At 36.2% G+C, this 19,580-nt stretch overlaps 1 protein-coding gene across 1 annotated transcript in view; it reads left to right on the top strand.

Annotated features, from left to right (window-relative positions):
• The window catches only part of ALDH1A1 (aldehyde dehydrogenase 1 family member A1), a 48,435-nt gene that overhangs the window by 4,947 nt on the left and 23,908 nt on the right, over positions 1-19,580 (top strand). Inside the window, exons 2-4 of the mRNA XM_057724305.1 lie at positions 8,552-8,656; positions 16,308-16,448; positions 18,349-18,478. Coding sequence (XP_057580288.1) covers positions 8,552-8,656; positions 16,308-16,448; positions 18,349-18,478 — 376 coding nt within the window. The remainder of the gene's footprint in view (positions 1-8,551; positions 8,657-16,307; positions 16,449-18,348; positions 18,479-19,580) is intronic.

Raw genomic sequence — 19,580 nt, forward strand, 5'->3', positions numbered from 1 at the left:
TTATTTAATGATATGACCTTGGCCAAGCTTCTAATCTCCTTGAGTTTCAGTTCCCTTGTCTGTAAATTGGGAATAGTAATGACTACCTTGGAAAGTGGCTGTGAGAATTAAGTGAAGTAATTTGTGGTAAGTGCCCCGCACTTAGCTCCTTAGTCCAGGCTCTCTTTAACCCTCTCCTTCCCAAGATGACTCCTAGAATTCTAAAAACTTTCAGTTGCCAACATAAGTGGAACAAATACTTGCATTGCTTGTCACAGTTCAAAACTACTTTCATCTGTTGGTGTCATTTGAATTTCATAGTTAACCACCGGGAAGGAGCTAGGGAAGATGTTACTCGTGTCCCATTTTAAAGCTGAGGGACCTGAGCTCAGATAGCTTAAGTGACTTGCTCAAGGTCACACAGCTTTTAAGAGGCAAAGGCAGAATGAACTGGATTCTGAATCTTACTTCAGATCTGATTCTTTTCCACATGATTTCATTGTTTTCTTAAATACTAAAAATAATTGTATTTGAATCTCATTGGATTGTCTCTAAGAAGTGCTTTTGCACTTATTTATTTATTTATTTTTAAGGACTTTTATTGAGATATAATTGACATACAATAAACTGCATATATTTAAAGTGTACAAATTGATATATTTTTCTTATTAGTAATGTATATATGGCAATCCCAACGCACCTGTAATTTAATTTGTATCATTCATTCCTTACTCCGATTGAGAGAATGGAAATTTGGATGATAAGAAAAAAGAGATGATTTGGACACTAGATCCCTAAACAGGCAGACCAATAGAAAGAAGATACTCTAGAGCAGTATATCTCAAATTTGATTGTGTAAGTGCCTCACTTAGAGACCATGTTGAAATGCAGATTCTAATGCCATACATCTGAAGTGAGGTATGGGATTCTGCATTTTTAACAGACTTAAAGGTTTTGCTATTGCTACTCAAAGCATGGTCCATTGACCAGCAACAGCTGTCTAAAAGTTTTAGGTCAACCTCATAACTTTACCCACAGTGATCACCATCCAATTACTTAGGGACCTGACTTCCTGTTTCTCCCAGAAACTCACTCACACCCAGCCAGGTCAGAAGTACTTACTTTCTCCTTCAGAAAGTGCCCAAGTCCAGCAAGAACTAGATCATGGCAAGAAACCAGTGATGGAACCAACTATTGATTTTGCTCCTGTGAGGTAAATATTCTCTACGGATGCAGTATTTTAGCTCATCTCTGAAGACGGTGTCTTGGCAAATTGTTTTGTTCTCTGACACCTGCCTGGCTTCAAGAAAACCTCATCAACAAAATCCTAAAGTAAACAACACATACCCTAAAAAAGGGCGCTATTGCTATTTCATAAGGACTCTCAGAACTACAAGTGTTTATGTGATTTCTTTAAACTGGACTTCACCTAATGGATCTGTCATTAACTACCTGCCAGAATAAGGGGCTGGGGTGAGAAAAACTCTTGAAGAGTATGAGACACAACTTATTTGAAAAGCAAAGTTAGATTAGTGCCCCCAAAACTGCATGGGGAGTCTATGGGATGAAATAATCCAGATCAGCATAAGAGAACCTGCATGGGAATACAGGCATTGATAAAGCGGCTGTAAACTTGTCTGAAAGTAGCAATTAATTATCTGGCTTGGGGTGGTGGTGCTGGTGGTTTTTGTTTTCATAATGCTTTTATGATGGTGGCCAAATGCATTACACATTTACTAGATTTAAGTGGCAACACAGTGCCATTTTCAAAAGAGCATGAGCAATAATTGCTTCATAATTAGACATTTAATTAAGAGCCACTGCTAATAAACAAATCAGAAAAGCAAATATTTGTGTAAAGTGAATTTCATCACACTGACGTATTTTGAGTATATGTGTGCACGTGCATGTATATATGTGTGTGCGTGTGTCTGTCTGTCAAAATTTCCCGCAAACACTGGCATTGCTTGCAAGGTATGTAAAGTGTTGCTAATATTTGATTTCTTATGTTATAATATCTCTACCCGATGCCTTTATTGTAACATTGGAATCGTTAATGTAAATTTCTTGGCTGGGGGTCTGCACAAATATCACAGTTGTTAAAATTTTGCCTGAACAACTACCTTCCTCACCCAGATCCCATTAACTGACTATTTCCACTGCTCTGCCAATAGTTTTTCAGAAGTCAAAGGAATGCAAATATCAGATGACTGAATTATACTCTCCATTTGGCACTTTCTTTAGAAGGAAGAAGGCTTATATGCAAGCAATTATCTTATTGGGTCTTGATATTGTTAAATATTAAATATATACAGAACTTTCCAGTGCTTCTGCATCTTACCTCTTTGACATAGGGTATATATGATGTACGGAAATTATTGAGTATTTTTTGTCATTTTGGGGACAAAATGAAGTTGTGGCTCAAAACAGAAATGCTTTAGCACCTTTTCTTTTTCCCTGATTGAGTTGAAAAGGCTGAAAGGGTTTTTCAAATAACAAGACAGAAAAGAGTATACACTCATGTTACTGAACTCAGACTATAATATAAAACAGAAATGAAAGCAAAATTTTATTTCTCCTACTTTTGTTTTGGTCACCCTTTCATTTTGTTTTCATTCTTTGGACTGAACTTAAGTATTTTCCTCCCATCTGTTATTTCCTCCTTAATTTCCTTTCAGATTTTTTTACTTTGAGTCTCAACATTTTGCTTTGCTGCCTCAGGTTTGAGTTAAAAGTAGTTGCCAGAGATCTAGCTTTGATTCTTTTAGATGTTTAACACCCCCACCTGACTTTTGTTCAGTCTCTCTCTCTTATTATTTAACCCCTATCTTGTTCTTTCTTACTGTCCCCACTCCCCACCCTAGGGGCTTTGGTACTTTTTAGGTTCCTAATGCTGAGAAAAAGTTTACACGTTTACAACATCCATCACTTCCGTTTACAACAGTACCCATCACTTCACATGCTCAAGACCCAGGCTCTCAGGTTTGGAATTTCACACAGGTGACATAAAATAGAGAATCTCATCAAACTTCCTCACTCTTGGCATGACTTAAAAGAAATTCTTTGTGTGTTGAAAGTGTGATCTGTTAAAATCTCTCTGCCACCAAGAAAGCATTGGCTTCCCTTTTGGCATCTGGAGCCACTGGCCGGGTTGCAGTCGTGCAGAGATAATGTGAATTTAGGGCTCCCCGAAGAACTATTGGAGGGAGTCAGGGGTTCTCCCTTTTAAGCCAACAGGTTCCAAAATCTCATAACAGTAGATAAGGCTAATAGGTTTTAGTCACTTATTAGTCAAATCTAACTTGATCTAATCCAGGCATATTTTGAAGAAAGTGCTTATTTATTTAGAATTGTAGCTTAATGCCAAACGCACTAAGATACAATAACTTCCTCAGGAAAGGCTTTTCTTTTTCTTCAAAAGTATGATTTATTCTTGGACACTAAACTTCATTCAGCCACTTTTTTTCAATCAAATGTTATATAATGCATCTCTTACAATCTGACATATCTAAAATTTAAAGAGTAAAAATCAATTTTTAAGTTGCTTCAACATTTCCATTGATTGTCTCCCCAAAAAAGAAGCACTTGAAGTTTGAGTGTGCACAGGCATCTATAATATCCCATCAATATTGTGAGTCTACTGCACATATATATTATTTGAAAGTATCCTGAGTCCAAAATTCATAATTAGAATATAGTTAACATAATGATTTAATAGCATCCAATTTTTTTTTAACTTTTATAGCATGTTCCCTTTCCCCCTAAACTTGCTAAAGGCAAACAGCAAATGGAAAATGTGGTTGTAACCATGATAGATCATTTCAAAAGGCCTAAAATCGGTTTCGTAACCATTATAATAAACATTCATTAAGCTACATGTCTCCATATAACCATTTTATGTAACTACAGGAAGGATTATTATTCAAAAACACTCAGTCACATGGTTAGCTGGAAGGCAAATATAAACCCAATAAAATTACAACAGAAAAAAAAAAGATGATTAAGATAGTCTCTACCAAAAACTTCTCCACAGCTAAGGGGAAGGAAAAGATGGTACAATGCCTGACTCTTCCATCTTATTATTTGTGCTCAGTTCTGTTTTTATGCTGCAAGTCCACTGTTTGGGGGAGAAGGTATATCACTCATAATTCACAGACTATACTGCTGTGTCACTCTCCTCCAAAGCCGTAAGACCTCATGCTGGGAACGTTAAAATGGTCTCCAGGCGAAACCCCTGCACTCTGTTTGGGCTACCTCAAATCCATTTTGGGTACATTAAGATCGGCATTCCTAAAACATCCATTTGATCCTGTCACTCCCTTATAACATCCAGAATAGAGTCACTCAGGTATCAAGATCCACCACCAACTGGCTTCATTTTCACTGGGGGGAACTTATCTAAGACTTGTTTGCACTGGAACTCTCTGCTCGGGGCTGATGGCTCTACTGTGTTCCAAATACCCAAGAGGGTTCCCTCCCTCTGCTCCTTGTTTTCCTTCTTTCTACCAATCCAATCCCATCCTCAAGGCTGCATTCTTCCAGCCCATGTTCCTCTCTTCCCCAAGTTTCACTCAGCAATTTACTGACTAAAGCACTGCTTTGCTCATTGTATGCTACAATCTTCAATTCTTTACTGGCTGATCTTGATATATACTATGATCTCCTCGTAGATCATAAGCCACTTGGAAGCAGAGACCATAGCTCACTCATCTTCCAGGTTTCCATATGACCTTACAGAGTAATTCTCAGGTATCCACTCATTATTTGACAAACACTTTTCTGATAAAACAAAAGTGACCATTTTGGATTGTGTGAGTGAAAGCACAAATTCAAGCGAAAATTAAGTTCACTGTGTTCTCCTATATTAAAGATTAAAACTGAATAATCCAGAGTAGTTGCTGGTAATTTGGAATCATCAACAACTGATCTCTTCAGTTGCCTGGAGGCTGACAGATAATCTTATGTTCTTACTTTAAGGCTCATTTACAAAATATTCACTGACTTTAATCTGAAAGGTGAGTTTTATGTACAGTTTAAATGCAAGAGTCTGATAATGAAAATAGATGGTACATACATATTGTAATGGTTCTTTCACCAAAAGAGATTGTATGAAGGGATTAAAATAAGTTATATTGAGAGCATATTACTGAAAAGTTGAAACCATGAATTATCAGGGTAAGAGGACTAGGTGGGAGCTGGAAAGCTTCACCACAGGCCTAACAAAGTATAATACATTCTGTATCTTCTTTTTATTAGCATTTTGGTGAAATTATACTGTGGAAGGGTGGAATTCTAGGCATATCTCTGACAGGGTGAGAATTTATGCTCTCTTAGCTTAGAGATACAAAGCTGAAGGAGGTCATACTACCTTTAGGGCAGAGAAGAGGCAGAATTAGAAATTTGTGAGTGAATCTGAATCAAGTTTTGCAATGCTGGCTAAAGAATCTAGGGCAAGTACCATGATGTCTTTAGTATTCTGTTTGTAATTTGATGAGCCGATATGTAGATAGCTAGCTTTAATTCAAAACAGAACATAATAAGTAATTTAATAGTAGGATATTAAAAGGCTATGTTAGGAAAGAGAAAAAAAGAGGTTAAATCCAATTGGACCAACTAGTAAAATCTTCATGAGGAAATGACATTTTCAAAGAGTCTGAAGTATGAGGGGAATAAAATAGTGAAACTTCAGTCTGAGGAGCAACATGAATCAGGGTATGGGGCAGAAAAAAAGCCTGGTTTTTGAGACAGTAGAATGAGGCTGAAACAAAGAGTAAATTGAGGGATAAAAGGTAGAAAAAGGATACTGAGGCCAAATCACAAGACACCTCAAATGCCATGCTGAGGAGTTTGAGAATGGAGAACCACCTAAGTGTTCTGAGGAGGGGACAAAATTTGAACTGGCTTGGCTTAGGAAGATTATGCTAACAGGTTAAAAATTAAATTTCAATTAGGCAGGGGTAGGGGGAAGGGAAAAGCTTTTTTATGATAGTATAGAACACAGTGATACAAAAGGATGAGTAGGGATTTCGTGTGTCATGAACAGAAGAGGGAAAGTGTGTGTGTGTGTGTGTAAGAGAAAGAGAGAATGCAAGAGCAAATATAACCTTAGTTTGAGGTGAGAGCAGCAGAAAGCTAGAGATGACAGTGAGCTGAACTTGGGACACTTAGATTGAGGTGCTTCCCAGCGATCCCTTGGGGGGAAAAATAAGAGGTAAAGGCTAAAAACGCATGAAAGAGAATACTCTTTAAGAGTAATTACAGGATTCCATAAAATGTGTTTTTGATAGCTAGAATGCTGACTCATTCCAAGAGATATTAAGTCAGTAGTTTTAACCTGAATTTATCTTTCTTCAAGTTGAACTAAGATGCCAATTTTTTTCTTCTTTTTTTTTTTTTGGAGGCTAATTGGAGTTTTATGGTCTTCATCTGTATTCCATTACACTATCAGAGAAACAAGGATTTTCTTGATACCTCTATCTTTCTCAAAGTTCCTTATATTTGTCTTTGGACATCTAGTCTCTCTATCTGAACTGCTTTACAACCACCCTCCCCCCCACTTTATTTATTCATGCCCACATCTTTTTCCTATCAGTTCCAGGCTGGCACTACAATTCTTTTGAACTCCTACAAATACATAGGTTATACTGGCAGGAACAGGCAAATAAGAAGACTTATCCTTCCCCTTGTTTTTTAGCAAATCAAAGTATCAGAATGTACTCATGTCCAGAGTATTATAGATCTTACCCGTATGTAGCTACTGGATTCTAGGTTCTTTGATTCAATTTTAAGTTATTTATTTAAGAGTTCTTTTCTGAGGTTAAGATCACTTGAGGACTGGGGTTGTGTTGGATACTTTGGCTGGGATTTTTGTGTTCTGAGGATAAACCAGAAAAACAAACACGGTCCTTGATTTTATTTAACTTACAACCTAAGAGGGAAGGCAGACATTTCAGAATGACTTTTTAAAAAAGTGACAAGTTTTATAATAGAAGTGTAGAGGACCAGGGAAATTTTTTGTAACAATCTTGTAAATCACAGAATATAGAATTAATTATACTTAAGCATTTAAGGATGTATGATAATATATATTTTATTAATTTGACAGAATTTTAAGCTAAATTTGGACACTGCACAATAGACTAGCTAAGTCAGTGCCAACTCATAGGTTAATTTAAAGGACTACTTTTATTTCAAGTATACATAATATAAGTAATTAAACCAACAATGTATAATCTTGATAGCATAGCTGTGATTGGGGAATTTTTAATAGCTCAGTAATTTGTATTTAGTATAACAATGAATTTAAACCTTGTGGGGGGAGTGTTTCAATACATTCTCCCTCAGGGTTGCACAATGAATAACTTATCTTTAAATATCAAGTTAAGAAAAGGTGTCTGAGTTGAAATATATATTACAAATTCAGTGCACGTCACCCTTCATCTAAAACTACATGAGTCAACTACCTGTAATTTAAAATTAAATGAACTAGTTCATGTTGTAAAAAATAAATCTAATAGCAAATTGTGATACATAATATTCAACACTATATTTATGATTATTTTTATATCTCCATAATGAATACGAAAAAGGAGAATAAACAAGAAATCACAGGATTAGAAGAGAGACAAGAAATTCTAGCTTTTGTCAAGAACAAAACATAACTGTATTCACCACATAAGTAGTACTTCTTAATTTGGCTCCATCAAATATTTTTATTCTATGAAAAGATGAATGAGATATCAAAGCTCTATTAGTTTCCATAATGAAATGCAAACTCGGGGCTGCAAAAATTGAAACTCAGACTTTTTAAATGATGTACCAACATTATAAATATTCTTATTCTTTTATTATGTACACAAAACAAAATTCCATTATTTTCTAGATCCCTCTGTCTCTTTAGATGCAGGTCTTTTTCTCATAAATAGCACTAAGAAATCTAATATGTGATTTCATCTGAAGACAAATAATTTATTAGATAATCTTTTAAAAAGGAGAATGAAACCCTTATGCCTTTAAAAAATTGATGAAAAAATGTCACTAGCCAATTTGTTTTTCTAAGCAATCTTTTTAAAAAAATCCTCCCTCAGGCTACTTTCAAGACAGTAAAATAAAGGACTAGAAAATAGTCACTTATGATACCAAATAACCAGCAACTCAAAATGAGCATGTTCAGAATCTGAAGTGGAAAATAGACAATGATTCATAAAGATCAAGTCCATTTAAGCCTTAGCTCTTGCCTCAAATTCATGGTCATTGCAGATAACAGCATCTTTTTCTAGATTGTTTTCTCCAGTCTATATTTTCTATTCCTTAAATGACCTCATGTCTTAGTGAAATTTTAAAGTATTACCTTATTTTTGTGTGTATATGTGTACATGCGTGTGTGTATGTGTTTGTAAAATGTCTTAAACAGCTAAAAAAATCTTGGAGGGGGCAGGGAGGTGAGGGAGGTGAGGTTGTAACATTGGCTTCACTTAGGCATTCTGTAGTGCTTTAGTTTAAGTTTATAAAGTTTCCAAAATTTGCTGCATATTTAAATGCCTTTGTACTTACCTTCTCTCCTTCTCTACAGATCTTCATAAACAATGAATGGCATAGCTCAGTGAGTGGCAAGAAATTTCCAGTCTTGAATCCTGCAACAGAGGAGAAACTCTGCGAGGTAGAAGAAGGAGATAAAGTGAGTTTTCCAACACTATTTCCTTTTTATGCCATATTCCTTTGTTTCTCACCATTCTGAACTCCCAACGTCATTCCACGTTCAAAAACACATGTCATGAAAACATGGTTTCCAGGGCATCTGGGGAAATGTTCTTGGTACATAAAGGGTACTCAGTAATCATGTAATGATGATGAGCCTGTGCTTCTGGGTGTGGTGATTTTTTTCATATTATTTTCCTTGCTTGTTTTTCAATTGAAATAGTGTCTATATTTATTGTATAAACAGACTGCCTATGAAGTGAGTGGTCATAGATTTAAAAAGCAGAGAAATCCTTTATTCATATAAAATTTTTTCTTAAGTTGCAAAAGGAAACTAAAAAAAAACCTTAATATAGGACTTTTGTAACAATACAGTGCCGAGTTATTTCATTAAAAATCATTGAACTAATATTAATTGGTACCTTAAAGTGACTTAAATTGTTGCTTTCTAGCTAATAATACAAACAACAGAAGTTAACATGTATAGTACTAATTTTTAATATTAATTTAAAAAAATTAATACACAAAGCAACCATACATACTACTGTTAGCCATTTTTACAAATGATGATGAAACAGCAGAATGAAAAGGTTGAGTAATTTATTCAAGATTATATTGCTAATATATAATGAAATCAGCATTCAAATGCTGTGCTTCTGACCCGGAGCCTGTGACTGGCAGGGCTACTGCCTTACCTTGTGATTATTATAACAGTAAGAGAGGGTAATATTAAATAGGCCAGGGAGTGAAGAGAGTAAAAGCCCTCAGAATTTTTAAAAAGCATACTGTCTAATTTGAAGATTTTTCTGTTCTTTAGTTGTCCAGATGTTATCAAGCTTTTAATTTATGTCATGTAAGACATAAGGAAGTAAATTATTTTGCTGCATGAAAACACTGCTTATTGGAAGACGAAGTCAGCAAAACCCAAGGATAATACTACTCTCAACACTATGTTCAGTTCATGGTAGCAATCGTGTGTTCCTGTCCTGTCTCCATTCTTTTGTTATCTTCTTCCCAATCAACTAATCTCAAGGTATCACACCTTGCAAACCTATTTGAAAATAGTGACAGACCTGAGGGGCTCTTTGGGATTTAGGAAAGGCCCTGGATTCAGGTTGCAGTATTATCAGAAGAAATAAGACCCATGCCTCGAGGCACAAGAATGCAGAGTTTAGACAGAGGGGTCAACAGCTTGAGAAGTAGAAGCAACACAGAATGGAGACATGTCACCTGCTTTCAGATTTCACTGTCTATATGAGTTCATTCGTGCATACATTCTTCAAGCGCTTCTCATCTCCTCTGGGGGGTGGAAAACAAAACAAAAAGCTTTATTTCTGGCTTCCATTTTTCCTCATCGATGTAAGAGTTCCAAACTTACCATGCCCTGTACTATACCCCAAACTTTGCATGTCTGTTGCTGCCTCTGGGCCACAGCCACAGGGCAGTCCTTGGGACCCAGCTCAAGTAACCATCTGTGGGAAGGGCACAGAAGTTCCACATTTGCATTTACCATTTGCCCTCTTTGAGCTTCTGTTTCTTTTTGTGTAAAACAGGGAGATAGGAAAAACCTGGGGGAGCTTTAATAAGAAAATATATAAAGTATTTTATAACCATGCCAGGCATATAACGAAGCCTCAAGCGTTATAAATATTACACAGGTAGAATTGTTCTCTTCTATGTCATTCCAGAACATCACATATATTCTAACCCTTGTGTTTTATTCCTTACTGGTTAATTTGTCTGAGACAATATGCTTCTTGTAGAGATCTACATCCCACCTTTATGACCACGGTATCTAACACACTATAGACAATGGATAAATGAAATCATCTTCTCCTTCATCAAGCTTTGTTTCCATATACCTCATACACCTTTACCTTACTAATCTAGTACTAAATTGACTACTGACTAAACAGTGATTCTCGAAATCTTGTATGCTTTAGAACTTCTTGGAAGGCTTGTGAAAACACAGATCCCTGAGCCCCACCCACCCCAGAGTTTGTTTCAGTAATTTTAGAGTGAGGCCTGAGAACTTGCATTTCTGGCAAATTCCTAGCTGATGCTGATGTTGCTGATGGGGGTGAGGGCAGGGGAATACACTTTGAGAACCACTGAACTAATGTATCAAACTCTAAGTTGTATCTCCTCTCAGGTGTTAGCATTTAATAGGAGGCATGGGTTTCGACAAGTTAGAAAGCTGATGACTGGAAACTGTGCTATGATAATCACTCTGCATCTCTATGAAATGGCACAAGACCAAACTTAGGCAGAGAGATACTAATGATCCCCGGCAACGTGCCAGGAAAGCCAGAGCCCTGGGTCCTATAAGCCATTGCCAGAAATAAGAGAAAAATTGATTCTCCACATTCGATAAAGAAGAATAGTTTTTATGAGAGGCTTCTAGAGATCTACCCTGCATTACATGACCTCAAATGTCCTTCTAGTTGCTTGATTGGCTCTGACAACCCTGAGAAGGTGGAAAAAGCAATAAAGGGAAAGATGAGGGCAGAGCTGAGCCCCTGAGACCTGCCTACTCTTTCTCTCCAGAGGTATAAATGCCACTCAGGAGGGAGACTACAGAATTGTTTGCAGTCTGCATTAATGAAAGAAAAAACAACTCGATGCTTTAGTTCTGGGGCCTTGGACGTCTTCCTTTGCCACTAGCTTCTGGGATTAGTTTCCTCAGTAAAACAAATCTGTGCCAGGAATTCCAGGTGAAATCTTGTCAGGCAATCTGAGGACTTTTCTTGGCATCATTGGTGAGATTTACCCTCTTCCTAAAGTGTAGTGAGGGAAAGCCAATGATCACACCTGAAACTTTAAAAACATTTATCTATTTGCTCTCTGCTTATTCACAATTATTCCTGCTCATAGAAGGGCAGAATTGTCTGTGCAAATGTGGATTAAAAAGATTTATTACTGTCCAGCAAAGCTTCAAATCCGGTCACCAGGCTAATGGAGTTGGCTGGATACTTGATCTCTCAAGTTAGATTGTTTATGGTATAAACTGTCCACTGTAAGCAACTGTTTACTTACGATCCAATGCTCTTGCCATCATATTCTTTTCTGAAATGATCTACCAGCATTTGTTTTTAAATAATTATTGCTGTTCTCACAATTTTGCAGACAAATGTATGGTAACTTCTAATGTTGCTTAGTGAAAGGTACAAATCTAGTAAATTACATGGTCACAGTAAACCTAATATTCTGGAACTGACTTTTTAGATAATGAGCCAAGAGGTTTTAAGGATTTAATTTATGAGTAGAATGGAGCTAACAATGGGCTACATACCGCCTTTCAACGGTATTATAAAGAAAGAAGGAGGGGCAAGAACAAATGGAGGTTACAAAGCAAAGCACAGATGTGGGTGGGAACTGTTTTCTTTTCAGTTCAGTGGCTCTTTTGGGCTATATTGACTAATCCTGCAAACTGCTTTTAATACTAAAGCATGACCTAACAAATAATTGGTGGGGATAAAAGTAAATGTCCATTAAAGTAAGTGCCTGTGACAGGTGTAAAACTGGTCTGATAACTATTTTCTCCAAATCTGAAAGAATTTAATATGGAAATGCATGGTCTGGGAGGGATGGAAAAGTTCAGTCCTTCCTTAATTTCATCTCTTCAACTTGTGGCCCCTTCAAAAGAGAAACATTTTAAACACTATAAGGTAAAAATGTTATTGATGGTTGAAAATCTGAGCTATATATCAAATTCTTTTCTGGTTAGTTAAAAAATTATGTTCTTGGAAATGTTAGTCCTGGATTAAAAACCCAAGAAATAGTAGTCTTGGAATAATAATAATAATTGTTATTATTATTATTTACAAATCGCCTTTGCCTAATAGTTTTGATTAATGAAAAAGCTTTATTATATAATAGAATCAAGGTATGAATTATTTTGTAAATGTAAATAAAAGAAAATTATTTACATAGGGAGCACCTTATATAAAATCAATGTAACATAATGAGTTTATAAGATACATAATAAAATTATCAAATATGTATTAACTGCCTATCATAGACTCAAGTAGTAAGAAATATTATGGCTTATAATAGAGATAACAGTAAATATTCATTGCCAAGGAAATCATTATCAAGATAGCCTTGAAGAACTATAAAACTGGATTTTGGAGTCAGATTTGGGATCAAATTTTGATTCTACTATCTGCTGGATTTCATGTCCTATAAAACCAGGTCTGTGATGCTTAACTAGAGCAGTAACTGCAGGGTTATAAAGGGTTTAGCATAGTGCCAGGAGCTTAGTAAGCTCTTAACTAGTAGCTATTATCAAGCTGGATTAGTCTGGCAAAGGTTTATGTAGGCTGTGATATTTGAGCTGGGTCTTAAGGAATATGTAGGATTTTGAAAGGAAAGTGGTGTTGTGGTAGAACATTCTGTGCAAGGAGAATTACTGGAGCAAATGTGAGAAGTAATTGGGCCAGATAGAGCAGAAAACATATGAGCACAAGTTTGAGTAGGTGAAGTGGAGCCCCAAAATGCTCAGCCTTGAAAATCAAAAAGAGAAGTCTGGCCTCAGGACTGTGGGCAAAGGGAGCATTTTCACATATTGGAAAGGGAAAGTGATAAGGTCAAATTATTTGAGGAAGATTAGTCTGGTAGCAATAGGCAAGACAGTTTGGGGAAAGAAGAAAATGGACTTAGGAAGGCTAGCAACAATACAAGATAATGACAGCCTCAAATAATACAGGGCAGTGAAAACTGAAAATACACTAGAACTGCTGATAGTCATTTTAAGGTTGGTTTGACTGCTCTGACTCCAACAGCACTAACTACCATTTAATGAACACTGAACGTAATGTCTGTCACACAGAAAATGTGTTTCAAGTGTCACCTTATTTAGCCTTCAACACAACTATGTGAGGCAAATTATTCCTAAAGACAAGAAAACTGATTAGAGAAGTCATATCACAATATAGTTCACTTCAGAATATTTCTCATGGTTTATAATAATGATATGATTAATTGATTGTATGTTTCTCCCACACAATTGGAATTTTCAAAAGGCCAATCTCTTTACTTCACTATTTTATCGTTAGCAGCCTGATGATAAGATTGTACAGAAGAGGGTGTTTAGCAAATCTTTATTTTTTTTTTAACTTTTTTTGTTTTTGGCACACGGGCTTAGTCGCTCCGCGGCATGTGGGATCTTCCTGGAGCAGGGATCGAACCCATGTCCTCTGCATTGGCAGGCTGATTCTTAACCTCTGCCCCACCTAGGAAGCCCCTTAGCAAATCTTTAGATAGACAGATGGATGGGTGGATGGATGGATGCTTCAATGCTTACATAACTAATAGGTGAGGAACCAGAATCCAGATCAGGGTTGTTTTGTTCCAGAGCTATATATTAACTACCATTATTCTATTTCTGTGCCTGTAAGATAAAATACATGAGAAAAGGAGGAGCATGATCCAAAGGACATAACCACAAAAACGTCCTTATTTATAGCAGCATTCTCCAGGAACATATTTTCCATATGGCAGAGTTACTTGTCTTGAAGCCAATTATTCCATATCCCTTTGAAAGGCCAGGATGCTTATGATAAACCATATTTGGCTAAGGCTGATGATGGAACACTGAGCAGAAGGATCCAAGTGAAAGCTGTGTCACACAGACCTTTCTAAACACGGAGCAGCATGTATTTTATAAGCTGTGGTATCCACAGATCACACTGGCAATTTCAGATTCTGTGGTTTGTTTGCTTTTTAATGTTTTTCAACAGTGCTCTTCCAATATAATTTGGAAAAGGTGAGAACCTATGGCATAAAATAATGTCCAAATGTAAGCAATCAATGTGATTAACTGAATGCCCAAAATATGACTGTATACATATTTTTCTCAGGAAGGGGGAGTAAGAATAGATGTATTTTATTGTACATAATCATTATCCTCTTAAAAGTTAGACAGTAAGATATATAAGTGTATGATGGTTACAGTGAAAGAATATTTTTTTATAGTCTGTATTGTGATAATACTATCACTTAATCAGACCAGATTGTACTTATACTTCTAAAACATCCCTCTGGCCCAAGATCATCTTAGTGTGGTGATAAATACTGAAAAAATAATTTACTTTTCTTGTATTTTAATTTGCATACTTGGGACTGCAAGTTTGGGACTTTTTTTTTTTTTGGTGACGCCATGTGGGATCTTTGTTCTCCAACCAGGGGTCAAACCCGTGCCCTCTGCAGTGGAAGCCTGGAGTCTTAACCACTGGACCACCAGGGAATTCCCAGTTTGGGACTTCTTAACTGAATATAATCAAAGGCAGGAAATATTAATCTGATATCCGTGCCTCCCAACGGGAAGGTATCATGATTGAATGGGTTCAGCTTAATTTGGGCAATTTAAAAAAACTTGGGACAATTTTCCCTTCTGATTCTTTAAGGAAACTATTGCTCCCACAAAAGACAACCCACTGGCTTGAGAGATACCATGACTTGGGGAGCTTATATAGTTCCATGTAGTGACCAGACTGATACACAAAAGAACATTGGGATAATCTATGTTTTTAAAGTGTTTGCAACTGATTTGATGCAGGAAGGAGAAAAGACACATAAAGTAGTAATGGAAGGGGTAGTGATTTTTGCAGTAAATGTATTCTATAGGAGCTCAGATGGGATCTGAACAAAGATCTATGGGAATGAGTGGCCAGGGAGAGTATTTAACTGAGGCAAACTAGGAAAGAACAGGAGGAATAAACCAGTTCAGCAAAAAGTGTGAGTGAGGACACATGAGTGAAAGCAAGAAGCCAAGACTGAGTGTGAAATGACTTGATTATTTGACTTTTGCTTGAATTAATGTAATTTTAAGCAGGGCCTTAATAATAAGAAACTGACTTCTTTACCTAGTTAGGAATTAAAAGGATCTCTTTGTACCCAGTTAAGAAATGAGAGGTGGAAATATATCAACCCTTCTCTACACCAGACCCGCTGCCTCTGTGCCTTTTTCCCTCTGAACAAGAAGAATGAGCACATGTTAATAATGTTTATTCTTCAACAGAAAAACACAGTTCTTATTCACCCTTCAGTAGGTTCTTCCTGAGAATGCACAGCCCATAAACTCACCAGAGATCCAAGAAGATATTCACTATTTTAGATCTTGAGATTTCCCTGGAACTCTCGGCAACCCAATCACCAAAGCAGTAAAATGTAGCAGTGAGAGCAGAGACTATAGTCAGCTGGGCTCCTTTTAAAACACAGTTTGGCCACTTTCAGCTATTGCGCTTGGGCAAAGCTCCTCTTTCTCTTTGCTTCAGTTTTAAAATGGGGAACGTATCTGTCTCATACAATTATTGAGAATTAAATGAGTCAATATGTGTAAAGCAATTAGAACATTATTTGATATATGGTAAGCACTCCAATGAGAGCAGCTATTAAAATATAATATTTCTATTCTAGGAAATCAACCATGTGCTATATGTGTGGTACTCATCATTCCAAAGAGTAGGCAGCAGGTATAATTCCAATATACGGTAGAGTTTATGCAATGTGATGGACTTTGAGCTGATGAAGACACAGCTTATGAGGAGCTTTAGTCTATTTTATAGGGTTATTGCCATTGGACTTGCTAATACATTTAGACCACGAGTTGAATTCACTTTGACTTGCAGGAGGATGTTGACAAAGCAGTGAAGGCTGCAAGACAAGCTTTTCAGATTGGCTCTCCATGGCGTACTATGGATGCTTCAGACAGAGGACGGCTACTAAACAAGTTGGCTGATTTAATTGAAAGAGATCGTCTGCTCCTGGCAGTGAGTATTAACCAAGCTGGGCAGAACTTAAAACCTCTAGAAAGCAGTCGTTGTTTGGATTGGTGAGTTGTTTTGGTTTTAGTGATCACTATATACTCTCTACAAACAAAACAAAAAGACTCCTACCAGCTCTTGTATATGAACGGTACCACTGAGCTTTTTCTTAGATAGTAAGTAATCTGCACTCTGGTTCTAGATGTTGCTAATGTCTACTCCCAGAATAGATTCTACAGTCTAAACTTTGGCAGATTCTAAGTTAAATCAAATTAAATAAATTTCTTTCCTTTACTGTAGAATTTCTGAGCCTTTAACAAGGTCACACGCAGCATGCAGATCCTAGAATAATATACCAGGTTTCCTGAATTTACTTGACCACTGAACTCTCTGAGTGAAAAAAAATCTCATGGAGTTTGTTAAAGGTGCCCAGAATATTTCTTTAAAATGAACCTTATTTCTCCATAATCTAGACCACCAAGACAGTTAATAACATTTTTTTTCCTTCCTGAAATGTACATGTTCACAATGGTCTTGAGTAAATTATGTTCTTTTTATAGGTGAAAATGTGAATAATAAAGAAAAATCCATTCATGTGTTTATAAAAATATTATTTTTATGTGTACTGCTTTTTAAAAAACATTTCAGCAGTTATATGAATCAACACATAGAATGTGTAGGGGAAGTGTTTCCTTGTTTTTCCCTCAAGAAGCCAATTTAACACAAAGCAACAGCAACATCAGATTTCAGAGTGTTTTTACTACCTTTAGAATCTCAACTGGCAGTAACAAAAATGTTTATTTTTTATAAATCAACATTAGCAATTATAGTTAATCAAAGGGCCATTTATTATCCAATCAAAGATTCAGCATAATTCAAAATATGCAAAAATATGGAGTTAAAGTTATACACTATGCAACATTACCCCAAACGTCCTGTACAAAGAAAGCAGAATCTGTTAAAACTCGGCTTCCCTAATTTATCTGATCTATGAATTACAAAATGTTGACTGCCTCTGTCAGCATAAGATTTTAAGGGGGAAAAAAGAGCAAGCATACAAAAATCATGTTTGATTAAGATTTGAGGTAGCATTCAATATAATACAGAGACAGAAGACTACAATAGATAAGGAACTGATTTAAGAGTTTACCACCTATACATTCCTGCCCCAGCAGAACATTAGGCCCCCAAATCTTTAAAGTTCTGCTTAAGAAAAGGAGGAAAAGAAGAGATAGGTCATCCTGAAACCATTAGGGCTCTAGACTAGAAAATGTTGAACTCTACAGCCTGGCCATTCAAATAATAATTATGATATTAGTGGCAAAACTCAGAGTTTCACAATTTAAATTTTTGTTGAAGAAAACTCATGGATAAAAAAAATTCAGGGGTTACTTAAGTTTCTGTGAATTGTGTGAATATCCAGATGGAATGTAAAAATTAAAAATGATCATTGAGTCATTATTAATGGTCACTGACAGTAAATTGTCACCCATTGTTGTATCATACAATAAGTGTATCATACAATAAGTACACTCTTGTTGGACTCTGATCTGACTAGGGAGACTAAGCGCTACTCCCACAAGCTATGTGTATATCAAATTGTGACCAATTCCTAGAAATTTGGTTCACTGGGGGATGTTCAGAATGAGATAGAAGGGCACTAGGGTTTAGAAACCAGGATCTTACTACCTCTTCTACCCAGATCTTGCTATGTCCTTAACCAAGTATGATCTTAAGCAAGTCATTTTAACTTTTTTTTTAGTCTCCTTTTTAAAAAGAGATTGCTTACAGGATTTTTTCTAGTATTTTCAAAATTGTCTAGCACACAATTACTCAAAATATTGACTATTTTTTTAATCTAAAATTTCTATGGAGGTTTAGATTTGGGGTGTGATCTCTTTTTCAGACAATGGAGTCGATTAATGGTGGAAAACTATTTTCCAATGCATATCTGATGGATTTAGGAGGTTGCATAAAAACATTACGCTACTGTGCAGGCTGGGCTGACAAGATCCATGGCCGCACAATACCCGCTGGTAAGTAGCTTTGGGAAACCACTGTGGGTGAAGGTAGGGATGAGATTAGAGTAGAGATGAATAATTCCAAACTCTCCTTTTTAAAGATGTCAGCCAAGTAGGGCAAAATTATTTTCTTCTTGACTTTGAGGCAATGCAGTTCTGAACCAGGAAGTTCTGCTAAGATTCATCATATGGCTTTTAAAATTGTTTCAGCATAATTATGTAGATGAGAACACTATAGCTATTTTAGAAAATATTAAAGTAAAAACATTCGTATGCCTATAATTACTGATTTAAGCAGTTTTCTCTCTAAGAACTCAGACGTTTCAAAGCTGGCCTCTGAAATTATTTATTTGGGTTTTATTCCAATGGTGACATTTATATCCTTTCTATAATGTAATTATTTAAGCCTCTTTGTATGTTCCAGTATGAGTCAGCTATGGTCATCTGTGCCTGGTCTAACTCAGTATAGTTAAAGCAGACTAATTAAACAAACTAATTCACATTGATTTGTTTCAAACAGTTTCAAAGAAAGATGGGTCTGTGTTTATAGCTTAACTTAAGAATTTGTGTGAGTGAATGTGTATGCATTTTAGCATTTTAATAGCGTATGCACATAATGGGATAGGAATATGAAAAAGTATCAAGTTGGAAAACATTATGAGTAGAATTTAACTCATATAAACTTATTGACTGTGGAAACACAACACCCTCTAGGACTGGCCCTGAAGTGCATTTTCAGTCTAACTGGAGCATCCTGCAGGTTAGACGTCAGGGTCAGGAAGTGGAAAGGGGAGAGTGAGACCATGGTGGGACCAAGAACTGTTGCTATTTTAGAAACTTTTACTTTACCCTTTGACAAAATGGAAGAAAGCATTTAAAGTGCAAAGAAATCTTGATAAGTAGCCTTCTTGCTATTATAGCCAGGAAGCTTTTGTGGAAATGAGAACAGAACAAAACACAAAGCACAACGCAACCTCAGGATGACCACATCAAATTTTGAGGTGTATGAATCAGTTAAATCCAGATGGAAAATAAATGTCTTTTACTTCTGGCATTTTTTTCATAGATAAGAGAGTTTGCTTTTATTGTTTGGTAGGCAAAAAAAGAGGACTTTTTA

This window comes from Hippopotamus amphibius, chromosome 2 (genome assembly GCF_030028045.1).
Source record: "Hippopotamus amphibius kiboko isolate mHipAmp2 chromosome 2, mHipAmp2.hap2, whole genome shotgun sequence".
In the NCBI taxonomy this organism is placed as follows: Eukaryota; Metazoa; Chordata; class Mammalia; order Artiodactyla; family Hippopotamidae; genus Hippopotamus; species Hippopotamus amphibius.